General features: G+C 36.3%; 1 protein-coding gene across 1 annotated transcript in view; it reads left to right on the forward strand.

The window, feature by feature from the left end:
• U2SURP (U2 snRNP associated SURP domain containing) overlaps nucleotides 1–13,283 on the forward strand; it is a 47,631-nt gene that overhangs the window by 735 nt on the left and 33,613 nt on the right. Inside the window, exons 2-6 of the mRNA XM_076341005.1 lie at nucleotides 7,100–7,147; nucleotides 10,161–10,259; nucleotides 11,375–11,489; nucleotides 11,891–12,024; nucleotides 13,159–13,200. Coding sequence (XP_076197120.1) covers nucleotides 7,100–7,147; nucleotides 10,161–10,259; nucleotides 11,375–11,489; nucleotides 11,891–12,024; nucleotides 13,159–13,200 — 438 coding nt within the window. The remainder of the gene's footprint in view (nucleotides 1–7,099; nucleotides 7,148–10,160; nucleotides 10,260–11,374; nucleotides 11,490–11,890; nucleotides 12,025–13,158; nucleotides 13,201–13,283) is intronic.

Genomic DNA, 13,283 nt, shown 5'->3' on the forward strand with positions numbered 1-13,283 from the left:
CTTCACTGTACCCGCTCTACTTCCTGCAATTATTGTTTGTTGGATTTGCAGACCAGAAGTCCAGGTAGTGCAGGAGTTCTGGCAAACTCGTCCAGAGACGTGCGCTGAAGCCAGCGCCTGGCTGGCTGCGGGTAATAACAGCAGAGAGCTGCCTGCTCTCCAAGCATCCTCTCCTGCCAAGAGAGTAGAGGGTGAGATATGTTTTGGGGGACTCACTGGCAGCTGATGGTTTGCGGATTAGCTATTAGTGACACTCCCTTTCATGCAGCTTCGGTGGAGGTTTTAGGCCAGAACTATATAAATCTTCCAGTTTTTGATGTGTTTTTTTTTTTTTTTGTGGGTTTTTTTTGGTGTGGTGTTTGTTTGGGTTTTTTTTGTGTGAGTGTGTAAATCAGTCAAGGGAGAAGCCACATTTTGGCTCAGGAATTTCCAGTGCTATATAGGTTAATAATTTTTACCCATATTTGTATTCAGCTAAAACAGGATTTTTTTTAAATTTTTTTTTGCTGCTAGGAAACTAGCTGAAATGTAGTTACCGAGAGCCTTTGCATGTTTACCCAGTTGGTGTTATTGGAGTAGGAGACTTTTATTTTTGTTTCTCTTTTATGATCTATTCCAGATATTGCCAGGAAACATTTTTTTTTGGATCTTGCCTTTGGCTTGGAACTGCAAGTATGAGCTGGACAGAAAACTTTAGTGGTAAAGTAGGTCTTAATTTATGGAGAATGGCTTCCAGGGAATAAGACGTTTTGGGATTTCAAGTATAATTAGACATAGAATAATAATTTAATTATTGATTACTGCAACCGATAACATGGTACACAAAACCAACCCAGATGTGATCACTTTCTTTTCACAGTTACATCGTAGACTTTTTTTGTTTTGTCGTTTACTATTTCTGTGCTGATGATATTCTTTTTTTAATATACAATAGTAACTAACTTAAAAGAATTGTTTTCTGTCCTAGATCTCAGTTCTGCAGAGGTATGTGCAGACGCTTACCTCGTCATACTAAGTCATCCGTCCCATTGAAGTCAGTGGGACTACTAGAGAATGTAAAGTCAAACCTGCGCGTTAGTCTGTCAGCGCCTGTTGAGGAGGTCCTGTATCTTGCCATCTTTGTGCAGTTCCTCCTCACCCCTCAATTTCCCATTACTCTGGACGTATATACTGTGTTTCCAGTAGTCTTTTTTCCCATGCTTTACATTCTAGATCTTACTTGTTTTGTATTGTCAATATTATTTTGTGTGCCAGAGAAAATAGTGATAGTACATACTTGGATCCATGAGAATGTTTTTGTTGAAAAGTGAAATAAAATAAGACGTGCCTAGCTCTTGGCATTTATTTCCTTCAACCTCAACTTTCTTTGGGGGGGTGGGGTGTATGTGGTGTCTTTTTTTTTTTTTTTTTTTTTTGTCATTTCATGAATGCTTGCGATATGTATATCCGTAGAGGTACTTTTCACGTCTGCAGAAAGAAGTATGACATAATGGTACTGAAATTAGCAATATTCTTTTTTTTTTTTTGTAATTAATTTATTCACACAAGGATAAAAATGTGTATTTTTTAGTTGAGCCTGTATGAAAATGTTTATGGTTTAACAATCTAAGCAAATAACCATTTTGCTCAATTTCTTAAAATAATTATTTATCAAAGATTTTGATTTTTTTTTTTAATCATTTTAAGATTCATTTACTTACATACTGAAATTGAAGTTTTAGGCTCCATTTCTTTTGGTGCATCATATTTGCAAGTTGTAAGAATAATTGTACTTGCAAAACAAATATGTCTTGTAGACTCCATAGGATATGTTTCAGTGGCAATTCCAAGATGTGTCTTTGCTGGCTTCCAGCCTACCTCCTGGGAAGATGCAGTGACATTTTATTTTCTGTGTTCTGTGAAGAGCTGTGGCCTAGCAGTTGAAGGTTTTAACACTTACAGTAAGATACGGTTTCTCCCCTTCAGAACGGGTGGTGTTTGTTCTTCGGTCTTAGTGTCCAAGTACTGATTTTTAACGTCTAACCAGTTATTTTGTTTTATAGTGTAAAATCAAGCTTATTTCAGTCAGGCATTATCTGTTTGATTCACTATTTGAAAACCATCGCTGGAGATGGTACAGGTCCAGGAGCACCCATTGCCTGTGTCGCTGTGGTGGTAGCTGCTTTTTAGGATACTGTCAGCTTCTAAATAAGTTTGAGAGTGTCTGATGTGAAATGTGTTGCAGAAGCATCATCTATTCCTTTGTCACTTTGAGTTTAGGATAGCAAGATATGTGCTTGAGATTTCCAGAAATCTAAATAGGAAAGAAGGACAAAATGAAGGAAGAGAAAGTAGAGATTGCCCAAGACTGCACAGGAGGTCAGTGTAGGATATGGTTCTGAAATGGCAGGTACTGATTATGTTCAGTTATTATCTTGATGTAATGAAATATTAGCTGCTCAATGACTCTGCCATTTTCTTATTTTATCTTCTGAGAATAGTGACTATATGTCCACTGCTCTTACATATAATACTGTACAAATTGGGTACTATGTGGCAGAAGAGATTATCCACTTAGACCAAGCTGTAGGTTTCCCTTTTTCATTCTAAAAAATGTTTTAACAACATTCCTTAATCTTAAATGCATTTTGAGTAAGTTATGTGTTAGTTAAATGTTGAAGAACAGTGATTACTTGCTTGTGAATGGACAGCTTTCCTTGGTAAGTTAAAGCGTATGAAGAGCGGCAATGTAAAATCTGTACATGTGGTGAATTCCAGTTAGATGTAGCATTCTGCAGGATGGTGAAACTCATGATCTTTAACTTTCCCTGTATTGCTGTTCAACTGGTGACCAGGAGCAGGAGAGGCATAAGTGCGTTCCTCTGTTGATGGAAACGTAAAAGGAAGTGTCCTTCTCATTTCCTCTCTAGCAGTAGGAAGTTAAATGTTGGTAGCTCTTGTTCATGTGAGTTTAAGGTTATAATGGAATAGCATTCCTTGCAAGTACTTTGGAGAAAACCATTTTCCATTTACTTTTGTGTCTGCAAGTGATGTCTATTTAAATAGTGAATAATATTAATGTGCACTATTCCAGTAAATGTAAAGAGTAAATAGATTAGCTATAAAATAATTTGCAGGTGTTTGCAAGCATTTGTTTTCTAGATAGTTTGATTGAGAAAGGAGGAATAAAAAAGACAAGTTGGGCTGGAAACCTCCCCGCCTTTGCTGGATTTTAACATCTTAAATTAAGCTGTGATTCCATTTGCTTTTCCTTGGTATCAGTGCTGACACTAACTAGTCCCAGCCTTAGCTACTTTTCCCCTCCCAAACATTGTCCTCTTCAGTTGATTTGGCATGATTTTGGGGCGGGTGCGTGAGCCTGCTATGAATTGGAAACTGGTTTGGCTGAACCTCCCCAACTCTCTTCTTCCTAGGTGATCAGTTAGATCGGGAAAAGTGATGTAGTTCAGTGTGACCAGCTGCCCAGTATGGGGGCAGAATCAATGGAAGGTGTTGAAACAGGGCAAGAGTGTCTTACACCAGAGTTTCTTGTAAACGCTTTACCCTGAAGCTGTTAGTTTTTGCAAGGGCAGGGCTTTTATTTATGTTTAAGTTGTAGCTATTACAGTTGTAAAAATAACATTCAGCATTTGGAAGGCCGTGGATTGTCTCCTGGGTTTTATTGGCAGCTTTTGTGCTTTTGTTGCTCTTTGCTGTTTTACTAAATGGCATCAGTATTAATTAAAAAAAAAAAGTTTGTCTGTGTTATACAGCGTATTTTAAATATTTGTGAAATAACATGATCATGCCAGTTTTACACAGAGATTGTGAAATTTGGGAAACTATGAAGAGCTGGATTTGTGGGCATCTGCACTGCTGACAGGAAGAAAGATTGGGGAGAGCAGTCGTCTCTCCTCTGTTTTCTTTGGAAGCTGCCATGAAGCTGGAAGAAAATTTAAACATCAGAATCTGAGAGAGGGCTCTCTGCTTTGGCTTTCTGATAGGAATTTGTCATAAATCTCATTTGTATGGTCCTGTGAAGATTTTTTTTTTTATTTTTTATTTTGAAGGTTGAGTAAACTTGACTAGACTCAGTAATGGAGCTTTGAGCGACCTGACCTCCAAGACTGTGGTTTGACAGGGCCGTATTTTACTGGAATGCCGTTTCAGCAGCCTGCATTGCTACTTCAGTTATGTTGGCACAATTCTTTGAGGGACCTGTGCAGTGAAAGTGATCCATCTGGAAAATAGTCTGGCTTGGGGGGAAAGATAGGCTTCATGCAGAGTGGTAAAGGCAGTGAATTGGGAGTAAAAGGACTCAGTGCATTTTTTTTCTGTCAGTGTTTCAAACATGAAGGAGCTATCCTCACATCTCAAACATCATCAGGTGCAGGACAGAGCTTTGGGTGTGTTTCTTTCAACGGTTAGTTCAGTTGAGCTACTTAACATGATGAGAAGAGGAAAACATAATCCTGTTCCAGGTTTCAACACAGGTGGGCAACGTCTTCTGAAATGTTCCTCTCTGTGAATGTTAGAAAGACACTGTGATTCTGCTGAATCAGCTCAACTGGTGTAACTCCTAGGGAAACAAAGTCGCCCCTTTTGTCAGGGCGGTGCAGATGGATGCAAAGTGCAGTGCTGTGAGAAGTAGTTTTTTTAATAACTGCTACTTAGAAACTGGCAGATAGCAATGCGTAATTTTGTCAAGAATCATTTCATCTTGTGCTTTGCGGGTACAGTTGCTTGGATGGTCAGAAGCAGTATGAAAGGTATGAACTAAATTTATAGATGGGAAGAGAAGACCTTAAAAATAAGAACTATTTAAGGAGGAGAATAATGTGGCTCTGCAAAGCTGCTAGTTGCTGTGGGATAAAGTTGGTCTAAAAGCTAAAACTGCTTTTAGAAGTTTTCAGAGTGCACCTTAGTAGAAATTCTGTTGCTCGGCTAATGTTTGGGGTGGCTTGCTCCACAGTGCTGTGGTCCCTGTTGGTGGGTTGGGGAGCGCCGCTGTACTTCTAGCTCAGCGACTTTCAGACTTTTTTAATCATTGGCCTACTTTTCCACTGTTAGCCTGCAGAATCTCTGCGTGCTACCATGCATTGAAAGCCTTTCCGAGCAGTATCATCTGCTCTGTTGCTGGAGAAGCAGATTTGGGGTCTGATACTTTTCTTTATGTTCTTCCTCAGAATATTGTGTCTTAAGTGTCATTGTACTGAGCATTGGTACTGTTCATTACTGTGTGTGATGCCTTGTTTGTTGTCCTCCCTGTAAGCAGCTTCAGCACTCATCCCTGTTGGAAGGTGTCGCTTTCCAAAACTTCTGTAAATGACACAGATGTGGAGAACTGAAAAATGGTCATTTCATTCTGCTGTTACCAAACAACCACCTCCTCCCAAGCAGTGCTAGGTCTCAACTCAGTCAGTACACTAAGGCAGACGGCATTGTATCAGTCCACCTTTGAGACTTACCTTTTTAACTGCAGGTCTGAAATATTTTTTTTTTAAGGGTGGAATTGTAACTGATGTGTTGGTTGCCGCAGGGTGGCAGCTGGCAGCAGGAAGAATGCCATTTCCAAGCTCTGAAATTCTTTTGCACAGTGTCTTTCTTTTGTCTGTGTGATGTTGTGCTATGCATTCGTAAACTGTCTTGGGGAGGACGGGTTTCCTTAAGCTACATTTTTGCAGTATGTAGAACTGTGGATAACAGATTACTGATTTGAGTGCCATAGGCAGTTGTGAATCACAAAAAAATCCAGCACCAAATACAGAGGAAAAATTTGCAGGAAGCAGTATTAGTAAAAGATGCTTGTGATATGTGCTTCCACGTGTATTTTAATGAACTGCTACTGATACACGTGAACTAAACTTTTTATTAACTTCTGCGCAAAGATGTGCCTTGTGAGTAATGTATAGTGTGGCAGGTAAGTGGATTTGGGAGGTCTTTGAGAGTAAGACATAATCGGTGTTTTTGTTTGTTTTTCCTCCTTTCCCTTTCTTAAAAAAACCCCAAACATATATTCCTAGGAGCCTTTTGCTTCTGCCTTTTAAGGGTTGTATCTTTGTGTCTCTCTTTACCTTTGTGGACTTAGTTCTGGTTCTTGAAGTGCCATCTACCATTTTTTCTAAATTGATTTGACTGTAAAACATAGGAGTATACTTGTCCAAACATAAATGTCTCTATCTTAATTGATGAAAAAACATGATGTAAAATGAAAACGAGGTCTAGTAAATTATCTTCTAGAGTAGCATTTGGTGCTTGTCTGTTTTGGAAGACTGGAGATGAGCACTGTATGTTACTATTTCTGGTAGAAACTATAAATTCCTGGTAATAAGGAGAAGTGCTAATGTTCTGTAACTAATGAACAGATTTCAGCTAATGGAAATGTTTTATTTGACTTAAATTTCAATCTAGATATGAATTGTGCATCAGGCAGTTATGTCTTAATAGTAGATGTTATGTCAGTGAGGTTTTCTGGAATTTGGGCATTACTTAATTTTAAAAATGTGTTCAGTCCTGTTTGTTGGAGCATTCTCCATCACTTAAACTCATTTAAAAACCTGATTTTAAAAAAAGCCTATGCAAATTTTGTATATACACTGGTTTATGTGTTAAAGTTCAGTTACAGTTTAAAGTAATAATATTAATTAGTACATACAAATTGGACTTAAATTAGTGTTCTTGAGGTGACCAGCTTCCATCTATGCACAAGATACTAAGAGCAGTTTTGGAAATGATTTTATAGTAAGGCAAATATAATCAAGTGCTTTATGTAATCTTTAACAGCTTTTAATGACAACTCTTGCAGATTCAGTGTAACAAACTTAATTTTTTTTTGTCCTTACAGTGGTGTTAGTGGCATGTTTATAAAATCCAGCTGTGGAAATTTAAATGTTTTTATGGTAGCAAGAGCAGTCTGTCTTTAATCCCTTATTTGCCTTATGTTGACATTGTTCATGCTGTGACCCTGTTCAGATATATCATTAAAATACAGTACATATATCTTTGTTCTTGTGTATTTGGACGTTGAAGTTGAAATGAAAATCACATTCGAAGAACTGAATTAAAAAAACGGAGGTTGTTTCTTTTTCTGTGCCTCACCTCCTTTTCATTCTCTCTTCAGGTCAGAGTGCCAGATGCAGTACACACCACTGGATCTGCTGATACACATGTAAGTCCAAACTATTTAAAAAAACAAAAAAACCCCACTCAAACAAAAAAATCCAACCAAACCCACAAACTTAAAATAGGCTTGTTCTCTAAAGAAAACTACTTGCTGCAGGCAGACTCTGGTGCATTGGGTATCTAATCTGTAGGTATTTGTAAATGAACCATTGATTTTTCATGCTTAAAAATATTCCTTGAAACTTTCGAACAACCACTAGTGTAGGAAGCTCTGCTGCATGGTGTTGCATTCATAACAGATACTTGAACAGGAAGAAGCTGTGAGGACTCTGTATATGTTTATCTCTTTTACTGAGGAATAGTTCAAAATACGAGGTGATTAATCGTAAGAGTCGCTGTATATTATAATGTCTTTTTGTATACAGTTGGCTTCTCAAAAAGGACATAGTGTGGCCCTAACTTAATCCTTTATTTTTCTTTCTAATAGAATATATTTAAAGCAAAAGATAAGAATAATTACTTAGTCTTCACCACCACCACCGCTGAAGAGACCTTCTCCTGGTCCTGTGGTTGGTACGTTGCTTAAAGGCCTACCTATTTCTGAGCTAAAATGAAAACAGGCAGCAAGGGCCAAACAGAGCGTTAAAACCAGACAATTCATTCTGTGGTTTGGATTTTCTTCAAGATTTCAATTTGAATTTGTATATGAAAAAGTCAATTACCAGCTGTTAAATTGCTTGTAAGATAACATTATTAAAGTTGTGATAGCAGAAACTTTTCATAAAGTAGTCCTTTTATTGATTTGCTTTACTTGCTATAATTTGGAAAATTACTCTTAAATCTCTTTTGAATATTTTGTGTTGTTGATGGAACTGGGACTTAAGTACTTTGCCTTCTTACAGTCAATGCAGTGTTATGTTTAATGGAAGTTTGCTTTCATACAGTGATTTGATTACTCAGCTAGAAGTTTTCAATTTGCTTCCATCATTTGCTTTACCCTTTTCACTGTATTATTTTCCATTTTTTGAAGGAGGAAGGCCTTCAAGTTTTGTATAGCTCTGTTAGGAATTCTGTGAAGCTGCATATAGTTAATAATAATTGCCCACTGGAATATTGTTATAATTGCCTACTGGAATATTACTAGCAGGCACAAATTAGTTCAGTCCTATTGACTTTATATTGCTCCAGCCACTTTGAAGGTGTGTGGGTTTTGTTTGTTTGTTTGTTTGTTTTTTCCCCTGAGACCCTTTCTAAACTGAGGAGATCTTAGTGCCAGAACTCGTTATCTTACAGCTGCTTCCCTTATGTCACTAGAATATATATGCATGTGGCTGATCTGCAGGTATCCTGTAACATTACTGAGAGAGATTATTTCCTGATGACAGGATAAGCCTTGGGTAGGAGTGTGGTATTTGTTTTGTCTGCATTGCTGTGCTATAGCAATATGCCCACATTTTGCCAAGGTTGTATATTGTTTGTCATACTGAAATACAAGCTGTCTTTCAGACAACAAGAAAACTGGATTTTATTAACTTTAAAAACACACAGATGCATGAAAAGCTCCTGATAAACCTGTCACAGCAGCTCATGTTGACAAACATAGTGTTATAAACCAGATAACTCCACAGACAATGCCGCGTTAAGTTGTAACTGATAATTTTCCTTTTAATGATGAAGTAGGGAACATTTTTCAAAGAAATATGAGCTATTTTGGTCATACGCTTGGCACAGATCTAAGAGGTGTTTGTGATACTAACCAAGGATTATAAACTGAAGGTATTTCAAACAGTTGTTTTTCACAGTGCTTTTTCATATGTAAAAAATTCTGGATAGGAAGCTAATACTAGAAATAAAACTCTTTACAAAGAAAATTATTCCTAGAGGAAACTCTTTTTGCAGTTGGCATCTGATTTTTTTTAATAATACAACAGTTAAGTTGTTCTTGATTGTTGATTGATAATACGACAGTTAAGTTGTTCTTATTTGTCTCGATGTTTTATTAAATTGAGTTTGGTTTTTTTTTTTTAAACTGTCATTGCAAAAGTAGTTTTAAGCATCACTGTGTAAGAGCATCAAAAATATTTTGAAGATAAAGGTTAAATAGTTTGTTTTCCTCTTCTGGGGCTTTTTTCTTGTTGTGCTGATTCTTTATGAATTACTGTGTTAAGCTAGGAGTTTCCAGAGAGGTTTCCTATCTCTTCTATCCTTTCCTTCCCATTGCCCGTGTCTTTTGAACGTAGTCTTCATGCTGTTGTCTTTCCTCTCTCAACGTTTTAGTGTCTTGTTAACTACCTAAATAGAATCTTAAGAATTCTAATTCCATATTCTCCAGAAATGACTGTTACGTGGAGTCCTTCCTTCATCAGGGTTTCAAGAAGGGAGGAATGGAGGTTAATGGAGGTTAAATTACCTAAAATAGAAAGAATCTAGGAGCTAAATGTGAGGTCTTTTGTTTTATTTAACTAGTAGCTGAAAACCTCAAGAATGCATTTTTCTTCTTCAAGCAAAAATACTACACTTAACCTTATTAATAACCTTAAATATAACACTTAACCTATTACAACTGAAATTTAGCACCCATTTTGTTCTTCAGTTACACCTGTTCAACCTTGCACAAACATTCTTCCAGCCAAAATAGGCAGAAAAGCTTTTAGAACTTTTCTTTGTTGTTTTTTTTTTTTTTCTGGAAATTGCAACGATCAAAAAGGAGCTGTAGTGCAAAGCATGTATTTCCAAAGGTTTAGAAACTGTGTTGTGTAGTGATAAGGTCTCCAAGCTCTTTCAGCAGCTACTCTTCAGATTTCGGCTGTGTTTGAATGGTGTATTAAAAGCTTTCTCATTAAACCAAGGATGATTTGTTTTTGAAAAAACAGATTTAACTTTTTTGGTTGTTTTAGGTAATGGCAAGTTCAGAGAGAAGTACAGGAAGCGTTTTCTTTGTTTTGTTTAGGTTAAGTCACTTCAGGTAGAAAGTTTCTGGTCTAGGCCACCATAAAGACTAACATTAAACTGTTTACAAACTGATTAAAATAATGTTTGTTTTCTTACTGCTTTTGCAGCCTCTAATGGAAAGCAAACTTAAAGCATTCAGTATTGGCAAAATGAGTGCTGCCAAACGGACTCTGAGCAAGAAGGAGCAAGAAGAATTAAAAAAGAAGGTAACGGTATACAATGAAAATTTTACTTTGTATGCAGAGCTGAAATAAGCTTGCTTTTAGATTACAACCAGCTTTACCACCAAATTTCTTTATTTTGATAATTGTAGCTTTCTAAGAAAGTGAATTGTATTTTACATGTTTAATTTGTTCTTGGCATCCATGGCATTAAGATAGAGAGGCAGGCTTGCTTCTCTTTCCTTCTGTGTGAGAAATCAAGTTCTCTGGCTTCCTGAAATACTGAATTACAACAATCCATTGATTGTTGTATTGCTCAAAATGAAGACAGCCATCACGTTAGGTTATTTTCTGTTCTTCGTTTGCTCTCTATCATTGGATTTCGGTAATTAGAAAGAGTACCTGTCGTCTCTGAAATTGTTTCAATACACATCCTTGTTATTCTGTAAAACGTATTTTTGTCTAATGACTTCTTTTGGAATTAATAAAAACATTAAAATTTGATACTGAATTTTAGGATGCTCAGGAGCGTCCAAATTTTAGGGAGTATGTAGCTTGTAGTTGGTAAGGTGGAAGTTTTGAAAATTTTGGGCTTTGAACTTGACACAAACAACTCTTACTGCATTTCAGTGGGATATCTCCTGCTAGGTTGTTGGAAATACTAGCCTAAAGAAACGTGGTAGTGCTAAATTTAGTGTCTCACTCAACTTTATTAAGTCATTGAGTTAACTTCTTTGGGAAATACATAAAAGTGATCCTGTTGTTAATCTCCTTCAGTCACATGTGTTGATCGTAATGGGTATGATGGAATATGTACCGTTCTCTGATGCTTAGGTCAACAAAGCTCCAGTCTCATAACGCTGGTCTTTCATATGATCTTTTCTATTTGGCATCTTTTGAATGTTAAATTGCCATGTAAACTCTTGTAAGTGAACAGTCATATTTGAGCATACAGGCCTTACTTGCTTTACATATTATGTGCTGGTTCTTCCCACATTTCTCAGAAATTTGAATTCTGTCTAAAATTGAAACTCATTTGATGCAGTTTGTAGCATGAACTCTAGAACATAAAAAGGAATGTCACATAGCTAATTTAAGAATAGCTGTCTAGTGAAGGTTGTTCTGTGATGATAGTAAATAGATTAACATTTGCTATGTAGGAGGACGAGAAGGCTGCTGCAGAAATTTATGAAGAATTCCTTGCTGCCTTTGAAGGAAGTGATGGTAATAAAGTGAAAACGTTTGTAAGAGGAGGAATCGTTAATGCATCTAAAGGTATAACTAATCTTTTTTTGGGGTGGGGTGGATCATTTGACTTTGAGTAAAGATGAAGATTGGCTTTGAATTGCATTTTAAAAGTAATATGTTACATTAGAAGCAGCGAATGAAACTTGATGCTAAAATCTGCTTTATGCTTTGACTCACTAGGTAGTGGCGTGATTTGTCTTTCAAACTTCAGAGGAAAAAATGCTTTGTTTTAAAATACCTAATCGTTGTTCTTTTTTGTCATATTAAAAGATGTTAAATTACGGAAAGTTTGTATTATCACTTTTTGTTAATGAAATAATATATTGAATTGAATGAACAAGACTAAAGAAGAACAGCATTCTTTCTAATGAACAGTATTGTGCAGCATTAGTTAATAGAATTTGTTTTTGATTTGCCTTTAATTTCAGAGGAGCATGAAACAGATGAAAAACGGGGTAAAATCTATAAGCCTTCATCACGATTTTCAGATCAAAAAAATCAACCAAGCCAGCCATCTAATGAGAAACCTCCATCCCTCTTAATGATAGAAACCAAAAAGCCTGTAAGTTTCTTATTTGAATATTAACCCTATACTTACAAAGTATTTAGAAGTGCTTAGAAAAAGGTCTGTGTGGTCTTGCAGAGTAGTTTTATCTGCATTTATCACATATTAAAAGAAGGTGGAAATTTTGATTTGCTTAATCCCATAGCACATAACAAGATGATGAAATGCAGAGGTCCAGTAGCCCTGTATCCAGCATGATATACCTGGTACTGCACTTTGATTTGGCTGCTGTATGTTTTTACTGTGTTCCTGCTAATTGAGACAGACTTCTCATGAATACAGATTTAGTGACTGTTGCAAAGCAACAGTATCTCCAATCCTGAGAATTTGTGAACTTTTAGAAGCAATTCTTCTTGCTGCCATCTGTTTTTAGGTTTTTATAACTTAAAAAAAAAAATTGACCTTTGCATTGATCCAAGTTTTTCTTGGTGAGGTTTTTTGAATTTTTTTTTTTGTGGTGATGTTTGAGAAGTCCCTTTAGCTCTTTGAGTTGTACCAAATAAGTTGTAGAACTTGCACGTTTTTGAAGCTGAACACCTTGTTTTTATTTAATTTATTTTGACTTCTGCATGGTTTGATACATTTTTTGTTAAACTGAGATTTAATCATAAAGAGTAATGGAAATATTATGAACAAACTTAGTCTTCAAGTCAAGTGATAGTTACATAGGATTACTGTTACTGCTGTATATGTGTAATGTGTAATTAATGTCTTGGACGTCTTTAAAAAGTCTTTTAATAGAGCTCACTACAATTTTTAAGCTTAAGTGAAACATATATGATACTGCCTGTTAGGGTGGGAAATGAGATGTAATGTGATAATTGTGGGTAATCCCATCCTAGCCTCCCTCCAGCTTTAAACAAAACTCAAATTTAGGCTAGTGGGGTAATACTGGATGGCAGTTTTGATTTTCATTGTATGTAAAGCTCTACAGTTACGGAAATAATTTGTAGCGTTTTTTTATTATGTTGAGCTCTGTTCTGTCATATGCAAGTGTTTGTACTGTAAGAATATTACTGTTTTTCAAATTTGTCATAAATACTTATCAAGTAATGCAATCAATTTACTCACTTGCCCTGTCCAATGGTGATTGAAGATAATGAGGTAAAAATGATTTTATTTATTTGGCAGACCCTCCCCAAAAACAAAAACAAACAAACAACTTTGCCTGGGGTGAGTAGGAAGTCCAGTTTTTCCAAAGCTGTAGTGTGTAACACAATAAATATTTTGTATGTCTGCCTATTGGAAACGTTTTA

The sequence above is a fragment of the Aptenodytes patagonicus genome, chromosome 6, assembly GCF_965638725.1.
Source record: "Aptenodytes patagonicus chromosome 6, bAptPat1.pri.cur, whole genome shotgun sequence".
Classification (NCBI taxonomy): Eukaryota; Metazoa; Chordata; class Aves; order Sphenisciformes; family Spheniscidae; genus Aptenodytes; species Aptenodytes patagonicus.